Raw genomic sequence first — 20459 nt, 5'->3', positions numbered from 1 at the left:
ATTAGCCCCACCAAAGAGCCTGTAGTCTCCAGGGCTAGGTAGCCTCAGGGCAAACAACCAACAAGGTGGGAACACAGCCCCACCCATTGGCAGACAAGCAGATTAAAGCTTTACTGAGCTCCACCCACCCAGCCCTACCCACTATCAGTCCCTCCCATCAGGAAGCATCCAGGAGCCTCCTAGATACCTTCCTCCACAAGAGGGCAGACAGCAGTATCAAGCAGTATCAGCAGTATTTTGTCTTGTGGAACTGAAAACCACAGCCACAGAAAGATAGAGAAAATGAAAAAGCAGAGGACTTTGTACCAGATGAAGGGACAGGATAAAACCCCATAAAAACAATGAAATGAAGAGGAGATAGACACCCTTCCAGAAAAAGAATTCAGAATAATGATGGTGAAGATGGTTCAGGACTTTGAAAAAAGACTGGATGCTAAGATCGAAAAGTTTACCAAAGACCTAGAAGAATTAAAGAGCAAACAAATAGAGATATGCAACACAATAACTGAAATGAACAATACACTAGAAGGAACCAATAGCAGATTGAGGCAGAAGGGCAAATAAGTGACCTGGAAGACAGAATGGTGATAATCACTGATGTGGAAAAGAATAAGGAAAAAAGAATGAAAAGAACTGAAGACAGCATAAGAGACCTCTGGGACAATGTTAAACACACCAACATGTGCATTATAGGGGTCCCAGAAGGAGGAGAGCAAGAGAAAGGACCCGAGAAAATACTGGAAGAGATTAGAGTTGAAAACTTCCCTAACATGGGAAAGGAAATAGCTACCCAAGTGCAGGAAGCGCAGAGAGTCCCAGGCAGGATAAACCCAAGCAGAAACACAACAAGACACATAGTAGTCAAACTGACAAAAGTTAAAGACAGAGAAAAGTTATTAAAAGCAACAAGGGAAAAATGACAAACAACATACAAGGGAACTCCCATAAAGTTAACAGCTGATTTCTCAGCAGAAACTCTGCAAGCCAGAAGGGAGTGGCACAATATATTTCAAGTGATGCAAGGGAAGAACCTACAGCCAAAAATACTCTACCCAGCAAGGATCTCATTCAGATTCGACAGAGAAATCAAAAGCTTTACACACAAGCAACAGTTAAGAGAATTCAGCACCACCAAACCAGCCCTACAACAAATGCTAAAGGAACTTCTCTAAGCGGGAAACATAAGAGAAGAAAAGGACCTACAAAAACAAAAACAAAACAATTAAGAAAATGGTAATAGGAACATACATCTCGATAATTACCTTGAATGTAAATGGACTAAATGCACCAACCAAAAGACACAGACTGGCTGAATGGATACAGAAACAAGACCCATATATATGCTGTCTACAAGAGACCCACTTCAGACCTAGGGACACATACAGACGGAAAGTGAGGGGTTGGAAAAAGATATTCCATGCAAATGGAAATCAAAAGAAAGCTGGAGTAGCAGTACTCATATCAGATAAAATAGACTTTAAAATAAAAAGTGTTACAAGAGACAAGAAAGGACATTGCAGAAAGATCAAGGGATCCATCCAAGAAGAGGAGATAACAATTATAAATATATATGCACCCAATATAGGAGTACCTCAGTACATAAGGCAAATGCTAACAACTATGAAAGAGGAAATGCAAGGCAGAAATAGAGATACAGATGTAGAGAACAAACATATGGACACCAAGTGGGGAAAGCAGGGAGGGTTGGGGGGGAATGAATTGGGAGATTGGGATACCAAATTGTACACTCTAAATATATGTTGTTTATTGTCTGTTAACTGTATCTCAATAAAAGTTCTTAAAAAAAAATACATTGATTCAGTCTACCTTACATGTACCCTTTCTCAGAGACCTACTGGAGAATGTGCTCCACCAAAATAATGGGAAATAATCAAGAAAGAAGACATGGGATACAAGAAACAGGATCCTGCATAAGAGAGAGGCAAAGGGAATCTCCAAAATGATGGTAAAAAGAGAAGTAACAGCTGTGCATACACCATCAATGGCTACCATTCTGGACAGGCAAAGCAGGTCAAAAAGCAGTTATTCAACAAGATAAAATTGACTGAAACAGCTGTTGTATTGGAAGATCTTGAGAGAAGATTTAGACAACTGGCAAAGAACTTGTGGTTAAACTAGTGAAAACTCCATAGAAAATTCTGCAAACACACACAGAAAGACAGCTCTAGGGGAAAACAACAGTAAGAAAGGGAAAGTAATCATGTAGTACATAATCCAGTTCTTAATAGTGAATAGGAAGACAGTCATGTTGACTGAACTAAATATTGACCTAAATAAAAATTATGAGTTAACTATACTCTGAATATAGATGGAAGGAACAGGAAGGATGCATGTGAGTGGTAGGTGCAGGAACTCAAAAGAAAGCTATGTACTTATATTCCATGCTGGAAAGACAGTACATAATGACTAAACCTGAAAAATCAAGAAGGAAAAATATAAGCATTATTTAGAGACACGAATCAGTACCAACTAGCTAAAAGAGATAAACACAATTGCTCTTTCTGAAAAGAAGAAAATGATACAGGTTCTGCTGCTTTTAGTAATGAATCTTATGGAATTATTTGTCTCCGAACTATGTGTATATACAGCTTCAATCAAACTAAGAAATAAAAGAGAAAAATCACAACTGAGACCCACATCAAAATACCTTACCTAACCATGATTTTTTTTTAAACAGGAAAATAGTTGCCATGTAGATTTCTGATGTGACACAAAGAAATAACAGAGTTATAGGTAGGATGGCCACTTTCGGTTCCAATAGTTGATGATTCTACCAGAAGTGTGAAGAGAATCATTCTGAAAATGGTTGGGCTTTCCAGCCTATACTGAAAACCCATGATTAAAAACCCAGTGAGAAAGAAAGAGGCAAGACATATTTCAGGTCCAGTATTTACCAAATGTTTAATAGTTCTGGCATATAAGTCCTGCCAAAAAAAAATTTAGCTATGATAGAGAATCGTAAATGGGCACGATAAGACCAATATTTGTGGCAAATCACCAACATGCTGCCTGGGTCTTTCCCCTCTTCTTTGGGGTACAATCATCTCAAAATGTTATTCACACCCTTGTCTATTAAAGCAAGTCTAATACTTTCTGAGGGTACTAGTCCCCAATTTTGGCCCCCAAAAGTAGGTTCATGCTGAGTCCCATCTCAAATGACACCCCACCCCCTGTGGTGGGGGGGAGGGATACCTAAGAAACAGATTCTTACAGCCAAACCCAGGTGTCAGTCAAGCCAGAATATCTAATGCTTTATCAGTCATGCACGAATCCAAAGCAAATGAAAAATGAAACACCAAAATCTGTACACAGGGAAAAAGAAATTGAAGACCTCAGTTCCTGCTTTGGTAGTTAATAATGAACCACCTTTTCTCTAGGAACAAGTGCTCAACATCCTGTGTATGGTGTCCATATTCTTAATCTTTTAAAGCACTCGCCTGCGTTCCAATCCTAACTCTGTTCTCCCTCAGCTTCACTCTCCTCGCCTGTACACCAGTGGGGTGAGAGTGGGTGGGTGGTGATACTTAGATCTCACAGGATTATTGCCTGGATGAAATAATAACCACCAAACTTTTGCAATCCGCTAAATATGTTAGGCATTATTCTAAGTGCAGTGCATATATAGCATCGCATTTAATGTTCAAATTTTAACTATTATCCCATTTTCCAGATGAGGAAGCCAAAGCACGGAGGTTCACTAACTCGCTCAATATCGTAGCTTAGTGGTGGAGCAAGGATGCTAATTCAGATGATCTGGCTCCACAGAAAGTACCAACAACCAGACTATGCCGGAATACAAGAAATAAAGTGGTCACAATAAATGATACTTATTCATACACCATGTGTGCCAGTCCAGACAAAATTAGGTAAGTGACACCCAGTCTGAGGTTTGGCCACCTTACAAGACACCAAGGCACAACCAAGATCTCCACTCCTCTCTCTCACTCCCCAAGCTCCCTTCTTTCCCTAGCATCCCCAGCAGGCGGAGGCGCCCTCCCTCTCCACACAATCCCCCACCCCACCCCACCCCGGAATGGAATTCCCATAGCGCTTCGGGCAGGAGTGGAGAGGAGCCGGTGCGCTGGACTTAAGGCTTCTAGGCTTCAAGTCCCAGGGGTGGGAGGTAGAGGATGGAGCGAGGGCGGGGTGGAGGGGGACGGGGGTGGTTGGGGCAGCGGCGTTTACCTTGACCTGCACTCTCATCGCTCCGGGACTCCGGGGCGGCGAGCGCGGGGGCGCGCAGAGGCGCAGACAGCGGCCTGGGCACTTCTCCCGTCGCCTCCCGGAGCCGCGAGTCCGGCTCCTCCAGGTCTCCACCGCCCAGATGTGCCCCTCCGCTCCGAACCGAGCCTTCTCTCCTCCCCGCGCCCGGCTCACGCCACGTCCGGTCTCCTCCACCACCGGCCCAGAGCGGAACCAGAGAGCTGCCTCCTCTCCCTGGACGTGTCCCCACCGCCCTAAGCAGAACCCCTCGCCCGTTAGGTTTCCGCTCTGATACCACCTCCGCGGTGGCCCCATTCCAGCTCCTGGAACCCGGGCTGCGGGGCGTGCTCTTAAGTAAGTGTCCTATGGCAGCCGAACCCTCAGATATGATAATTAGCTCTGGGTGGGGGCCAGAGGACTTGAGAGCAGGTATTTCGTAAGTCCCAGCTATTCTAGATCCTAGTTAGATATCTTGTGGCTGGCCCCACCTACAGCCATCCAGGGCCCTGGGCACAGTTCTGGTAAATCGCCTGAGACTCTCTGCCCCGCCGGCTGGCAGCCCAGCATACCTGTAAACGCTCCACCGCAGAGCGAGCTGTCATCCTGGACTTGCAGGCCCCGCTACCAAAGCCTTATCTGAGCTTCTGACTTGTGGAGTCAGAGCTGGGCTCCACCTCCACAAGCTGCCTTTTACAGCCCTATAGATTTGTCACAATACCTTTTGGCCTCAGTTACCTCCGGTGTAGAAAGGAGGTGATTCCGACCTTACCTGGATCAAGGAGTATAGGGAGGGTCAAATGGGATTTTCATCACCATCACAGACATATTTAACTGCATTGTTCTTGTTGAGTTAGTGTGGTGAGGGGAGGACACAGGAGGTTTAACCCAACAGCCAGTCTTTTACTACCTGCGAGTTACAGGGTGTTAGGTGACCCCTTTGGGCCTGGGTTTGTCTACACTGTGGGAACAATAGGGAATAAATCCCCATTCCTCAGAGGCTATACTGAAATCCATAAAATACAATCAAAAGCTTTGTGATTTCTGTTATTTTCAGTGGGTTCCCCTGGCTAAGCAGTCTTTATTAAGGCTGTGGTCAGTTACTATGGGTGAATCCTAGTACATTGGCAGAGATGATGCTCACTTATTAAAAGTGTTGTAATTAACAATGCTAGCCATTCATCCCTAACTGACTTCAAATTAGGACCACCTTTCCTTTTAGTCCATTCTGAATCTCTGCCCAGTGAGCTAACATTTGCAGACACTGTTTTTTCCCTGAATTCTCAATGTGGTTTTAATTTTCTTTGATAGAAAAACTTGAACATCTATGTATTAACATTTTGTTGTTGTTTTTCTAATAACACATTTAATTTCATTCTCCTTGACCCAGCTCCCTCAAAATGTTAGTGATCTGTGAGCAGTTAACAGATTCAGAAGCCCTCCTAAGGCAAGTAAGCACCTCTTGATTGGTGTTTCTCCATTCATCTCCCATGTTAGGTCTGTCACAGCACTAGAGACTGGGAGCTCCCAGAAATCTGCAGACTCACCAAGACTAGACATCTGGAACTCAAGGTTCTTAATAGTGTTGGTGCATTGTAATTACCATCTTCTAGTTTAAGCTCTTTGGTAAATTTACATATTAGGATGGTCATATATCCTTCTCAGATCAAGCCTCAAGGCAGAGTCTAAAATATCAGGACAATTCTAGGGCTTAATGCCGCAGTCCTCAACCTTTTTGGCACCAGGGACTGTTTTCCTGGAAGGCAATTTTTTCCAAGGAGCGGGGCGGGGGTTCAGGATGATTCAAGTGCATTACGTTTATTGTACACTTTATTTCTATTATTATTACATCAACTACACCTCAGATCATCAGGCATTAGATCCCAGGGGTTGGGGACCCCTGGCTTAAGGCATCTGGTATGCTAGTTTACAAGCTGCCTTTGGTTCCCAGGCTGTATCAGAAACACCTGAGGCATTTGCTGAAAGTGCAGATTCCCAGGCCCCACCCACCCTGCCCAGAACATTTGTAGCAGAATTTCTGGGGTGGGGCCCAGGAATCTGTATCTTTCACAAGCACCTCACTCAACTTAAAAGCCTGTCTTAAAAAAAAATCTCCTGGCCACAAATCTACCTTTGCCAAGCAGCTAGCCATGAAATTTAACTGTTAGGGTGTTCATTAGTAGTCTAGTGTGGTTTAATTCAAGCCAACAAATATTTCCTGAACACAGACTGTTTGTCAGGCATCCTGCTGGGTGCTGGGAAAACAAAGATGAATAAGACATTGTCCAGTCTGCAAGGAGTTGGAGTTTGTAGGGAGGAGGAACAATCAAAAGTGAAACAGTACCTGGGGCACCATTGGTAACACTCATCAACATAAACAGCTTTATTTTCTCATTCCTTTTGCCCTCCCTAGTCCCTTTCTTCCTCTTCCCATTCTTTTCTCCTGTGTTTTCTTCTTTATCAGACCTCTGTTTTTACCCTGAACATTGTAAATGTTTTATTCCTGATCTAATGTGGGTTTAAGACACTACTTTAACTTTTAAAGTCAACCTAATGATCTCAAAATGGAGGGAAACAGCTGATTTTTCAGCAGAGAAAAATGGGTATGACGACATTTTTTTTATATGTGAAAATCTTTTGTTGTTGTTTTTGTTTTTGGCCATGTTGCATGGCTTGTGGGGTCTTAGTTCCCCAACCAGAAATTGAATCCCACACCCTCACAGTGAAAGCACGGAGTCCTAACCACTGGACCGCCAGGGAATTCCCTATATGTGATGATCTTAATGAGTTCCAGTTATTGGAGACTACTAAGGAGTAGTTTCTAATATATGCACTTTTCTAAAGAAAATTGTTACAAGCTTGGATTTGGTTTTGGTTCATTTTTCATTTGGATAGGGCTGAGGGTTGTGGGGGATTTGCACAGTAATACTTCCCAGCCTCTCTGGACAACCCAGGGGGGCGGAAAATGAGAAATAACCCTATTTCTTTGCACCAAGAAGAAAGAGCACCATGGGAAACTCTTGCCCAGTACATCGTGGCATATTATCATATCATGTTCATGGTTTTCACTTTGGGTGGCCACCACCACTTTCCTTTCAGAAGCATAAAGGAAACAAAATAAATGCAGTGGCATTCTGAAGTGGGTAATGGAAATGACGATAAGCCTAGAGGGCATTCCACAAGTGCAGGAAGTTTAAAGGTATGAGTTATTAATTTAAGATAAAGGTATACTGCCAGTAAGGAGGGATGAAATCCAGCCCTCCAATCCATTCCTATGTGACTGTTTCTGTTTTCAGACCTTCCCATTCAAACCCAAGTTGTTGAGTTTGAATTCCATTGATTCATTCTCCTAAACTGCTACAAATCAAATTTCCTTTTGAAAGGCAGCAATATATCTTCTTATGTCTACTGAGTAAATGTTTTTCTTATTCAGTGCTTCTATGGGGGTATGCTCCCGATTTGTTTCTTTGCTGTGAAAATGGATCATTTATCCTGTCACATAAGCAAAGATTAAAATATTCATGGCTGGCAAGGGGAGAAATAGGAACCCTCAAATACTTTTGGTAAGAGTTTAAAATGATATTCTTTTTGAAGGCATTTTAGCGATCTGGATTCAAAGCATAACCTTTTCCATCACAATTCCAGTCCTAGGACTTCATACTTCAGAACTACACTAAGATATGTGTATAAGAATATGCATAGTAGCACCCCTTATAATAAAGAAAGATTGCCAGTAATCCAAACAGCCATTAGTGGGTGCTTAAATAAATAAACTGTGGTGTGTCCACACTGTAAAACACCATGCAACTTATAAAGGAATGAGTTATATTTAAAGGTACAGTTATGGAAAAGGAAAATAGCAACTAGTAAAGTAAGTACGATTCTATTTTTTTTAATTTATATGTGTAGGTTGGAATATTCACAGGAAAGTCTTAGAAGAATATATGCCAAACTGTTAACAAGAGAAAACATACTTATACTAAAAAACTACTTGTTGCTTATCTGAAATTCAAATTTAACTGGGTGTCTTATCACACAAGATTGTTACACAAGCCTACAGTGGTGGCTTCAGGTAGCTGTGGGTGCTGTTTGAAAGTGTGTATTACAAACATTGACACCAAGCCTAGCCTCCTTTAGAACTACGTCTTCACATGCAACTTTGAACGATTCTTAAAGAAAAGAAAGGAGGAAGATGAAGACTGACTATAACAAAGTGCCAGGTATGCTTACATCATTTGCAGCTTCTTGAAAACATACAGTAACTGGTTTACTGACCAGATTCCTCCCATCCCAGCAGCATACCTCTTTGCAAGGTGATTTTGCAATAGCCCTCCCATGAAGAGGCCCAGTCTCTTATCCACACCATGTATCTGAGCTGAACTTGTGGCTACTAAAATGTGGCCAGAGTGACATGGTTTAAGTTCCTGAGCCTAGGCCTCCAGTGGCTCCACAGCCTTCACCCTATTGTAATGCTGCCCTGTGACCACCAACCTGGAAGAAAGACCACTTGGAGAGACCAGCTAACTCTCAAAATCTTGAGAAATAATGAGCCGATGGTATTTAAAGTCATAACATTTGGGAGTTACGTGTTGTGCCACAATAGATAACTCAGTTTCTTTCCTCATTTTTTAAAACACAAAATCGCTGTGAGGCTTCACTGGGGGTGAGAAATCTTCATCATGAGTATCATCAGCCTCACAGCTAATTAGGTGTGAAGCCAACAAAAATTTGGAAACAGATGTGTGTGGCTATAAAGGCCCACTGTTTTCTCTTCATGCCTTGAACATAACAAGCATTCATTAAAAATTTAGTTGGATGACTATCTGAATCAGAACTTGGTTTTTATTACTTGTATATATCAGAATTAAGAATATATTTATTCAACAAGAAATTTCTACTCATAAATTTTGAACCCTTAGTCCTTTCCTCTTGATTAAATTACTCGAAAGGAAACACTATTCAACCTACTATGTTCTCCCTAAAAAGTGAACCACAATTGTTCATCCTTGGAACAAGCACTTGAGTAGCTTAAGGAATTGTGTTTTTCCATTTCAGGTGAGAAACTGAGAGACAGAAGAAATAAATGGCTTAACCAGAATTGAACCCTCCATACCTGAATCGTTTACCTAGTACTGTCCTTTTTCTTTTTCTTAACTATTTATTTATTTATTAATTTTGGCCACACCAAGCAGTATGCAGAACATCCCCCACCAGCGATCAAACCCATGCCCTTGCAATGGGAGCGCAGAGCCTTAACCATTGGACCACCAGAGAAGTCCAACTTTTTATTTTTAAATGAGTATAATATAGCCTCACAGAAAGTTGCAAAACTCTTTTATAGAGTCCCTTGAACTAAACTGAGAGTCTTTTTAAGCATTTTAAATTATACATTTCTTCCTGAAATATTCTTTACATTTTCAGTGTGTGCCATGAATAAAGAAAGGAAGAAATTAATACTAATTAGTAATAAACGGTCACTCGCTGTAGGCCAGGCACTTTGATATATGCCTTATTTTTATTTAATACATTAATAACCACCATTTTATACAATAACTGAGCCTCTAAAAAGCCAAAGCTTGTCCAGAGTCATAGATTGAATAAGTGGCAGAGCTACAGTTTCAAAGACAGTTTGTCTGACTCCAAGGCCCATGGTGTTTCCAACCTGAGTTCCTATCCAAAATAGTCTCAACTTCCATTTACTGGTGAGGTTTTATTTTGCGATTATTTAATTTTTTAAAATGTTACTTTGGTAAAAGTATTTATAAACCCTGGCAAAGGCTTTTTTCCAATTCCCAGTGCAGTAGCATGTCTGCATAGCAAAACAATCTGCACAGTTCCAGTACTGATGAGATCTTTCTATTACATCTTTCTCTAAACAAACTGCATGTGATTTACTTGATGATAAAGATGCCCAAACAATTTAATTAAAAATAAAAAGATGCCCAAGCATTTCTGTAATATGGTTGAAGGTATAATAATTCAAACTTCTTTAAGACAAGGTCATATATTTAGATATTAAATTCAGAATTGCTGCAATCCAAGCACAAATTTTATTTAGTCATCTTAGGCTTTCATAAAATGGAGACCATCTTAGTGACCTAAGAACAAAATGCTGTCATAAAATGCCTCATAACCCTATGATCCAGAAAGATCACATCTCTTGCCCAAAAAAGCCCTGATATGATGCAAATTTACATAATAAGATACTTATATCAAAATTATATAACATAATACATTAGGAATTTGTTAAAGTCTATTATTTAAGAAGTAATTAAGTAAACTATTAGATGGACAATTATATAACTGTTAAAAAATGCTAACAGTGAAGAGTATACAAAGCCGAAAAGGGAGCTAGAATCTGTATGTACTGTGTGAGTACAACTATGTCAAAAACTATGTAGAAAAAAACTAGAAAGAAATAACTCCTGAACGTCCCTGGTGGTGCAGTGGTTAAGAATCTGCCTGCAATGCAAGGGATATGGATTTGAGCCCTGGACCAAGAAGATCCCACATGCCACAGAGCAACTAAGCCCATGCGCCGCAACTACTGAAACCCACACACCTAGAGCCTGTGCTCTACACCAAGAGAAGCCATTACACCGAGAAGCAGGAGTACGGCAACAAAGACCCAACGCAGACAAAAAAAAAAAAAAAGACTCCTTTTCATTTTTCCAAGTATTCTGTAATGGGACCGTATTTTGAAAATAATTTTTTAAATTAATTTAAAATGAAAATCCTATATATCTTGGAATGACATAGGATTAATGTGCCTAAAATTCACGTATTATACTTTTACGGATTGTTTTCTCTTCCCGACTTAATAAAACATGTATTTCACTCACTTCCCAGGCCCTTTGAGCCCAAAAGTGAAGTACCAAAGCTATTTTTTTAAATGTTTTATGATCCGTGTATTACATTGAATAGCCTGGTGCTGCTTCTTTTTTTTTTTTCTTAAGAACTTTTATTGAGATACAGTTAACAGACAATAAACAGCGTATATTTAGAGTGTACAACTTGGTATCCCAATCTCCCAATTCATTCCCCGCCAACCCTCCCTGCTTTCCCCACTTGGTGTCCATGTGTTTGTTCTCTACATCTGTGTCTCTATTTCTGCCTTGCAAACTGGTTGATTTGTACCATTTTTCTATAGTCCACATATATGTGTTAATATACAATATTTGTTTTTCTCTTTCTGACTCACTTCACTCTGTATGACAGTCTCTAGGTCCATCCATGTCTCTACAAATGTCCCAGTTTCAAAGAACCAGCTTTTAATTTTATTGATTTTTGCTATTGTTTTTTTTTTCTATTTCATTTATTTCTGCCCTGATCTTTATGATTTCTCTTCATCTACTAACTTTGGGTTTTGTTTGCTCTTCTTTCTCTAGTTTCTTCAGGTGTAAGGTTAGATGGTTTATTTGGGATTTTTCTTGTTTCTTGAGGTAGGATTGTATTGCTATAAACATCCCTCTTAGAACTGCCTTCGCTCCATCCCATAGGTTTTGGACCGTTGTGTTTTCATTGTCATTTGTCTCTAGGTAGTTTTTGATTTCCTCTTTGATTTCTTCAGTGATCTCTTGGTTATTTAGTAGCGTATTGTTTAGCCTCCATGTGTTTGTGTTTTTTACAGTTTTTTTCCAGTAATTGATTTCTAATCTCATAGCATTGTGGTCAGAAAAGATGCTTGATATGATTTCAATTTTCTTGAATTTACCAAGGCTTGATTTATAACCCAAAATGTGATCTATCCTGGAGAATGTTCCATGTGCACTTGAGAAGAACATGTAATCTGCTGTTCTTGGATGTAATGTCCTACAGATATCTATTAAATCAAGCTGATTTATTGTGTCATTTAAAGCTTGTGTTTCCTTATTAATTTTCTGTGTGGATGATCTGTCCATTGGTGTAAGTGGGGTGTTAAAGTCCCCCACTATGACTGTGTTCCTGTCGATTTCCTCTTTCATAGTTGTTAGCATTTGCCTTATGTACTGAGGTACTCCTATATTGGGTGCATATATATTTATAATTGTTATCTCCTCTTCTTGGATGGATCCCTTGATCTTTCTGTAATGTCCTTTCTTGTCTCTTGTAACACTTTTTATTTTAAAGTCTATTTTATCTGATATGAGTACTGCTACTCCAGCTTTCTTTTGATTTCCATTTGCATGGAATATCTTTTTCCAACCCCTCACTTTCCGTCTGTATGTGTCCCTAGGTCTGAAGTAGGTCTCTTGTAGACAGCATATATATGGGTCTTGTTTCTGTATCCATTCAGCCAGTCTGTGTCTTTTGGTTGGTGCATTTAGTCCATTTACATTCAAGGTAATTATCGAGATGTATGTTCCTATTACCATTTTCTTAATTGTTTTGTTTTTGTTTTTGTAGGTCCTTTTCTTCTCTTATGTTTCCCGCTTAGAGAAGTTCCTTTAGCATTTGTTGTAGGGCTGGTTTGGTGGTGCTGAATTCTCTTAACTGTTGCTTGTGTGTAAAGCTTTTGATTTCTCTGTCGAATCTGAATGAGATCCTTGCTGGGTAGAGTATTTTTGGCTGTAGGTTCTTCCCTTGCATCACTTGAAATATATTGTGCCACTCCCTTCTGGCTTGCAGAGTTTCTGCTGAGAAATCAGCTGTTAACTTTATGGGAGTTCCCTTGTATGTTGTTTGTCATTTTTCCCTTGTTGCTTTTAATAACTTTTCTCTGTCTTTAACTTTTGTCAGTTTGACTACTATGTGTCTTGTTGTGTTTCTGCTTGGGTTTATCCTGCCTGGGACTCTCTGCGCTTCCTGCACTTGGGTAGCTATTTCCTTTCCCATGTTAGGGAAGTTTTCAACTCTAATCTCTTCCAGTATTTTCTCGGGTCCTTTCTCTTGCTCTCCTCCTTCTGGGACCCCTATAATGCACATGTTGGTGTGTTTAACATTGTCCCAGAGGTCTCTTATGCTGTCTTCAGTTCTTTTCATTCTTTTTTCCTTATTCTTTTCCACATCAGTGATTATCACCATTCTGTCTTCCAGGTCACTTATTTGCCCTTCTGCCTCAATCTGCTATTGGTTCCTTCTAGTGTATTGTTCATTTCAGTTATTGTGTTGCATATCTCTATTTGTTTGCTCTTTAATTCTTCTAGGTCTTTGGTAAACTTTTCGATCTTAGCATCCAGTCTTTTTTCAAAGTCCTGAACCATCTTCACCATCATTATTCTGAATTCTTTTTCTGGAAGGGTGTCTATCTCCTCTTCATTTCATTGTTTTTATGGGGTTTTATCCTGTCCCTTCATCTGGTACAAAGTCCTCTGCTTTTTCATTTTCTCTATCTTTCTGTGGCTGTGGTTTTCAGTTCCACAAGACAAAATACTGCTGATACTGCTTGATACTGCTGTCTGCCCTCTTGTGGAGGAAGGTATCTAGGAGGCTCCTGGATGCTTCCTGATGGGAGGGACTGATAGTGGGTAGGGCTGGGTGGGTGGAGCTCAGTAAAACTTTAATCTGCTTGTCTGCCAATGGGTGGGGCTGTGTTCCCACCCTGGTGGTCCTTTGGCCTGAGGCCACCTAGCACTGGATCCCACAGGCTCTTTGGTGGGGCTAATGGAAGACTCTGGGAGGACTCACACCAATGAGCACTTCCCAGAACCGCTGCCACCAGTGCCCCCATCTCCTCGGTGAGCCACAGCCACCCCCCACCTCTGCAAGCAACCCTGCAACACCAGCAGGCAGGTCTGGTTCAGTCTCCTATGGGGTCACTGCTCCTTTCCCCTGGGTCCTGGTGAGCACACTTTTTTGTGTGCCCTCCAAGAGTGGAGTTTCTGTTTCCCCCAGTCCTGTGGAGGTCCTGCAATCAAATCCCGCTGGCTTTCAAAGTCTGATTCTCTGAAGATTCCTCCTCCCATTGCTGGACTCCCAGGTTGGGAAGCCTGACGTGGGACTCAGAACCCTCACTTTAGTGGGTGGACTTCTGCAGTATAACTGTTCTCCAGTTTGTGAGTCACCCACCCAGCATTTATGGGATTTAATTTTAATGCAATTGTACCCCTCCTATCATCTCATTGTGGCTTCTCTGTCTCTGGATGTGGGGTGTTTTTTTTTGGTGAGTTCCAGTGTCTGTCTGTTGATGATTGTTCAGCAGTTAGTTGTAATTCCGGTGCTCTTGCAAGAGGGAGTCTTTTTTTTTTTTTTTTAAAGGCTGGTGCTTCCTCACCACATAGTCTAGGATAGTTTTTTTTTTAGCTACAACTGTTTAACTGAACACACAACAGTGATATGCCAATTCCTTTTTTTTTTTTAATTTTTAGTCCCTTGATTTTTTTTTTTAAGATTATTTATTTATATTATTATGCTTTGACTGCATTGGGTCTTCATTGCTGTGCATGGGCTTCTCTCTAGTTGTGGCGAACGGGGGCTACTCTTTGTTGTGGTGCACAAGCTTCTTAGTGTGGTGGCTTCTCTTGTTGCAGAGCATGGACTCTAGGCACGTGGACTTCAGTAGTTGAAGCACGCAGGCTCAGCAGTTGCAGCGCATGGCTTAGTTGCTCTATGGCATGTGGGATCTTCCTGGCCCAGGGGTCGAAACATGTCCCTGCATTGGCAGGTGGATTTTTAACCACTGTGCTACCAGGGAAGTCCTGCCAATTTCTTCTTTGCCAAGAAAATGTGTGTACTGCTATTTTATCCATACTTATGAAGATCAAGATAAATGAAGAAAGCATAACATAAGAATAAAAATAATCCTATGTGAATTTCAGCATGGAATCTACATGTCATCAGAATGTACAAAGTTTCTCATTGCCCCTTCACACTAATGACACAGAACACAAATTGCATTTTGCAAGCATGTAAAGGCGTAATATTCCTATATCTAAGCCACTAACATGTAAGCCATACAAAATGTATATTCCTCTCCCTAATTTTTTGTCTGCATGATATTCAATATTTTGAAAGTGTAAGTGATTGGTTTTATATGCAATTTCACAAACATGCCCAAAGCCCAAAACCTTTTGTCACTATAAACACTTTGAACTAACTCAAGATCATTCCTCCACAGAGTTCAGAAGGAAAAAATAGCTTTAATTTCATAAATAAAAAAAGTCAGATCTCACAGTAGAGAATTATCAACTAATGTGATAAAAATTGACCAGTCTGTGGCACCTCCCAGACATGGCATCCCATAGCTCCACATGCTCTAGTCAACTGCCATTTGAACATCCCTCTGCCACTAGTGTCCAGTCTTTATTGCCCAATGGAAAGAAGAATTGTGGAACACTAATAATCCCCCCAAAATAAAAGTTTTTATTTCTCTAATCATCCTCCATTCTGTTTGTTCTTCCCCACCTCTCTTATTAAAGCCTATCACAGAATTGCCTCCTGACCATGATGAGTACTAAGAAGATAGTGCCCACTAGCCATTCAGATGTGACATCTCTTCTATTGTGGTGCTCTTGTCAAGTTTCTACCATCCTTCCTGTTATTAGTTGAATCATGCCACCCCCCCACCAAAAAAAAGATATGTTGGTGTACTACTCCCCAGTACTCCAGAATGTGACCTTTTCTGGAGATAGAGTCTTTACAGATATAATCAAGATGAATGAGGTCATTAGGATGGACTCTACGTCAATATGACTAGCGTTCTTATAAAAAAGGGACATTTCAACACAGAGACATGCATAGATGGGAGATGATGTGAAAATACAGGAAAGAGACAACCTTCTTAAGCCAAGCAGAGAGGCCTGGAACAGATCTTTCCCTCACAGCCTTCAGAAGGAACTGACCCTCTGATACCTTGATTTTGGACTTCTCACTTCCAGAAGTATGGGACAATAAAATAAAATTTCCATTGTTTAAGCCATCCATTTATGGCAGCGCTAGCAAACTAGTACACTTCCCTACCATTTAGATTCCCTTTTTTTTAAGAACTTTTATTGAGATACAGTTAACATACAATAAACTGCATATATTTAGAGTGTACAATTTGGTTTTTTTTTTTTTTCTTAGTAGTAATGTATACATGGCAATCCCAATCTCCCAACTAAATCCCTTTTTTAACGAGGAGCAACATAATTCCCTGTTGGCCTAAAATAGACTAAGATTTTGCCTCCTGCATAAACATAAATATTAGTAGTACCTCTTTTTTTTTTTAAAGTGTCCACATTTATATAGTCATCCTACCTCTCATGCCACCCGAAATCCTTCCTATACCCTACTTCCATTCAGCCAGGAGGTTCTTCACAATCACTTTGGTATCACTGATTATTACAGACCTCCTTTGGTACAATGACAAAAGGGATATTCACTTAAAAGCGTTCAACGATTTTTGTTTTGTTTTGACTAGATGGTGCACCCTGTAAAGACAGGAAATGCTTCTTTCTCACTTTTGCATCCCCTAGCATTTACATGATCCAGCATGCAAGAAATGTCTATACAACCAAATTAAACTGAAGTAGGAACTTTATTAGCTTTATTAAAGTATCATATTTGCTCCAAATTACCCTCTCTTAAAGTTATCAAGAAATAGATGCAAATTGCTAAGTATCTCTATTTTATGGGACTGAGGAATTCCCATTTTTTATAAAGCATGAAGAATAAGCAAGTAGAAGAATTTCAGCTTTTTATGGCATTAATATGCTTACACCAGCATGATTGTATCTACAGGGAGAAACCAGACATATTGCACACGTGTTAGTATCATGTTTCCATAAAATATTCTACAAAGTTGTAATAGTATAATGGAAACCAAAAACTACAAAAGCAGATGATTACTGCAAGTAATGCAATCATCACTGAGATCTCATCATAAAGGAGAGATTAAAAGACAAATACTTTCATGTGGGCTTGTAGATCATATTTAAAGGGCATGGCATGAGTATTTATAAGTATTTATAGATTTAAAGTCCCATCTAGGACAGCATAGAGAGGATCCAAGAAGCCTAAACGCTGCTGTTTAACGCTCTGTACAGAAATGGAAAAGGATCTGTGACCATGATCATGGGAACAAAATCAGTATCAGGACCACCCAAGAAAACAAAAGTACTTCAGGAAGATATTACTCAGAGATATCTGGCTACTTGCCCTTCTTTGTCCCCTGCTGAGGATGAGCACTTACTGATAGCAGATTTAGTTTAAGAACTAGGAGAGCTAGATATTTGTCAGCATGCCTTAAGGGAAGTGCAAGATTTTCAGTAAAATTTCTTCCAGAACGGTGATGTAAACCCAGGGTTTAAAGGACTTATGGCTCAGTAGTAATTGGGATCCTTTCTTGACTCTGGCACAGCCCTGCCAGAAGGTGTCAATGGTGGCTTCTTATTTCATTGCGGGAACCAAGGAAAGGGTAGCATCTGTTACTTCTCAGAGTAAACCTCTCCTCTGTAAAGTTCTAAATTGTGTACATGCCTGTGCCCACTCAGAAGGTTCCTACCTTTCCAGGTACATGTTACTGTACCCGGAAACCACCTCACCTCTACCTTGTGGAGCACACTGATCCACACTCTACCCTCTCTCCTGCCAACCATATTGGGAACTGCTTCAAAAACCTGCATGCTCCTCTTTCATTCCAGAGCACTCTAATTTTTCTGGTTATAAAAGCAATGCACTCCAGCTATAGAGAATTTGTAGAATTCATAAAGATACAAAACAAAGAGAGAGAGTGGGGCTGAGGGAGATGGAGAGGGAAAGGGAGAGAGAGAGAGAGAATATGAAAAATGAATCACTGGTAATTCCACCTCTCAGAGACCACCACTGTATTATTATGGTGTATTTCCTTTCAGAAGCTTTTTTTGCAGTATTCCTCTGCCTAGTTCTCCCAACAGCTCCCTTGTCTGCACTTCTTCTGTCATCTGTTATAGAACTGATAGTTAAGTGGATGAATACTTGAATTAGGAAAGATTTTATTTTGTGTAATTATAAGTATAAAAAGGGGGCTTTTCCTTTAATATTACCCATTGTATGTAGTGGAAATCTGTAGCAACAGAACTCCTATTAAGATAGGAGCCCATCTGACAAAGCAGAGATTCCTCCTCCCTAACTCTCAGAAACCCAACCACTACTACCAGGTACAGCAATGATCAGTACTGTTCTGTACAGAGATTAGTTACATAGGCCTGGAGATAGACCAGGGAACCCATAATCTATGTACCTCTGTTTCCATGAGAAAATCTGTTCTGGGTTCCCAGCTACTTATTTACGAACTAGCTTACAGAAAACAAATGATTTCTAGGAGGGAGACTGCCTATGTTTGGATCACTGGAATAAGAGAACAGGAGTGACAGATGAATGGGTAAAGAAGATGTGGTACATATACACAATGGAATACTACTCACCATAAAGAGAACAAAATAATGCCATTTGCAGCAACATACATGCAACTAGAGATCATCATACTAAGTGAAGTAAGTCAGAAAGAGAAAGACATACCATATGATATCAGTTATATGTAGAATCTAAAATATAACACAGGGACTTTCCTCACGGCTCAGTGGTTACAAATTCACCTGCCAATGCAGGAGACATGGGTTCGATCCCTGGTCGGGAAAGACCCCACATGCTGCGGAGCAACTAAGCCCGTGAGCCACAACTACTGAAGCTCAAGCACTTAGAGCCCGTGCTCTGCAACAAGAGAAACCACCGCAATGAGAAGCCTGCACTCTGCAATGAAGCGTAGCCTCCACTTGTCGCAACCAGAGTAAGTGCGTGCACAGCAATAAAGACCCAACACAGCCAAAAATAAATAATAAATAAATTTTTCAAACAAAATAAAATAAATACAGTAAAACCTTGGTTTGCAAGCATAATTTGTTCCAGAAACATGATTGTAATCCAAAGCATTTGTATATCAAAGTGAATTTCCCCATAAGAAATAATGGAAACTCAGATGATTTGTTCCACAACCCAAAAATATTCATAAAGAAATGATTACAATACAATAACATACTACAAAATAATAAAGAAAATACAAAATATAAAGAAAAATAAACAAATTAACCTGCACTTACCTTTTAAAACCTTCATGGCTGGTGTGAGGGAGATGAGAGGAGGGTTATTGTGTAGGATGAATTTCACTATCACTAACGGAATCACTGCTAGCTATTGGCTCAATGGAATCTTTTTCTTTTTGAGCAACTTTAACAAGGAACCTATCCAATGACACTTGCTTTTGCCTCCTTTTGAGGATTTTGCAGAAATGTGACGTTAAACAGATTCATTGGTCGTACTGCTACAGCCTTATTCAAGCGGTGCTTTTCTACAAAATTTTGCGCTATTCCCCACATTTTACACATCTCCCTAATCTCATTTGAAGTGAGGGATTCCTCCACCTTTTTCTCCTCCTCCTCTGTAGACGAGATCTCCTCCCTAACCTCTCGCTGTTGCTCGAGATGTAGATCCATCAGTTCATCGGTGGTCAGCTCCACTGGCTCAGCTGTGATCATGTGACATCTGGTGTCACATACTACTCATATTGCAAGACATCGCTCGTTTATCAAGTTAAAATTTATCAGAAATGTTTGCTCGTCTTGCAGAATACTCGCAGAGCAAGTTACTCGCAATCCAAGCTTTTACTGTATAACACAACTGAACCTACCTATGAAATAGAAACAGAATCACAGACATAGAGAACAAACTGGTGGTTGCCAGAGGGGAGGTGGTTGGGGGAGGGATGGAGTGGGAGACTGGGGGTAGCACATGTAAGCTTTTCTATATAGAATTGATAAACAACAATGCCCCACTCTATAGCACAAAGAACTATATTCAATATCCTATCATAAACCATAATGGAAAAGAATATTTTTTTTAAAAAGCATATACATATATATATAACTGAATCAATTTGTTGTCCAGCAGTAATTAACAGAACATTGTAAATCAATTATCCTTCAATTTAAAAAAAGAGAGAGAGAACAGGAGTAAGTGCCTGGGTAACACTTGTGAAGAGGAGGTAACAAGCCAAACCCTGCTGAGGAAAGCAGTGTGGTTAATTTACATAGGGGATGGCCAACAGTTCAAAGAACAAGAAAGAGGATGGTTCTTCAAAGTAACTGCCCTGTGAGCTTTTGTTTATCTCTAGTTTGTTTCTCACTCCTCTTTGTCTATTGAACTCATTTATCAAAACCCAGCTCCATGGGATGGCTAAAGGGAAGCTGGTGTATAGCACAGGGAGATCAACTCCATGCTTTGTGAAGACCTAAAGGGGTGGGATAGGGATAGGGAGGGTGGGAGGGAGGCTCCAGAGGGAGGGGATATGGGGATACATGTATACA

The 20459-nt window shown here is 40.3% G+C and overlaps 1 protein-coding gene across 1 annotated transcript in view; it reads right to left on the bottom strand.

The window, feature by feature from the left end:
- The window catches only part of TRPM6 (transient receptor potential cation channel subfamily M member 6), a 134024-nt gene extending 129485 nt beyond the window's left edge, over positions 1–4539 (bottom strand). Inside the window, 3 exon segments of the mRNA XM_057721746.1 lie at positions 4207–4284; positions 4286–4500; positions 4503–4539. Coding sequence (XP_057577729.1) covers positions 4207–4284; positions 4286–4500; positions 4503–4539 — 330 coding nt within the window.
- Between the last annotated feature and the right edge of the window lie 15920 nt (positions 4540–20459).

The sequence above is a fragment of the Hippopotamus amphibius genome, chromosome 2, assembly GCF_030028045.1.
Source record: "Hippopotamus amphibius kiboko isolate mHipAmp2 chromosome 2, mHipAmp2.hap2, whole genome shotgun sequence".
NCBI classification, from domain to species: Eukaryota; Metazoa; Chordata; class Mammalia; order Artiodactyla; family Hippopotamidae; genus Hippopotamus; species Hippopotamus amphibius.
This window is presented reverse-complemented; position numbering and strand designations above follow the sequence as displayed.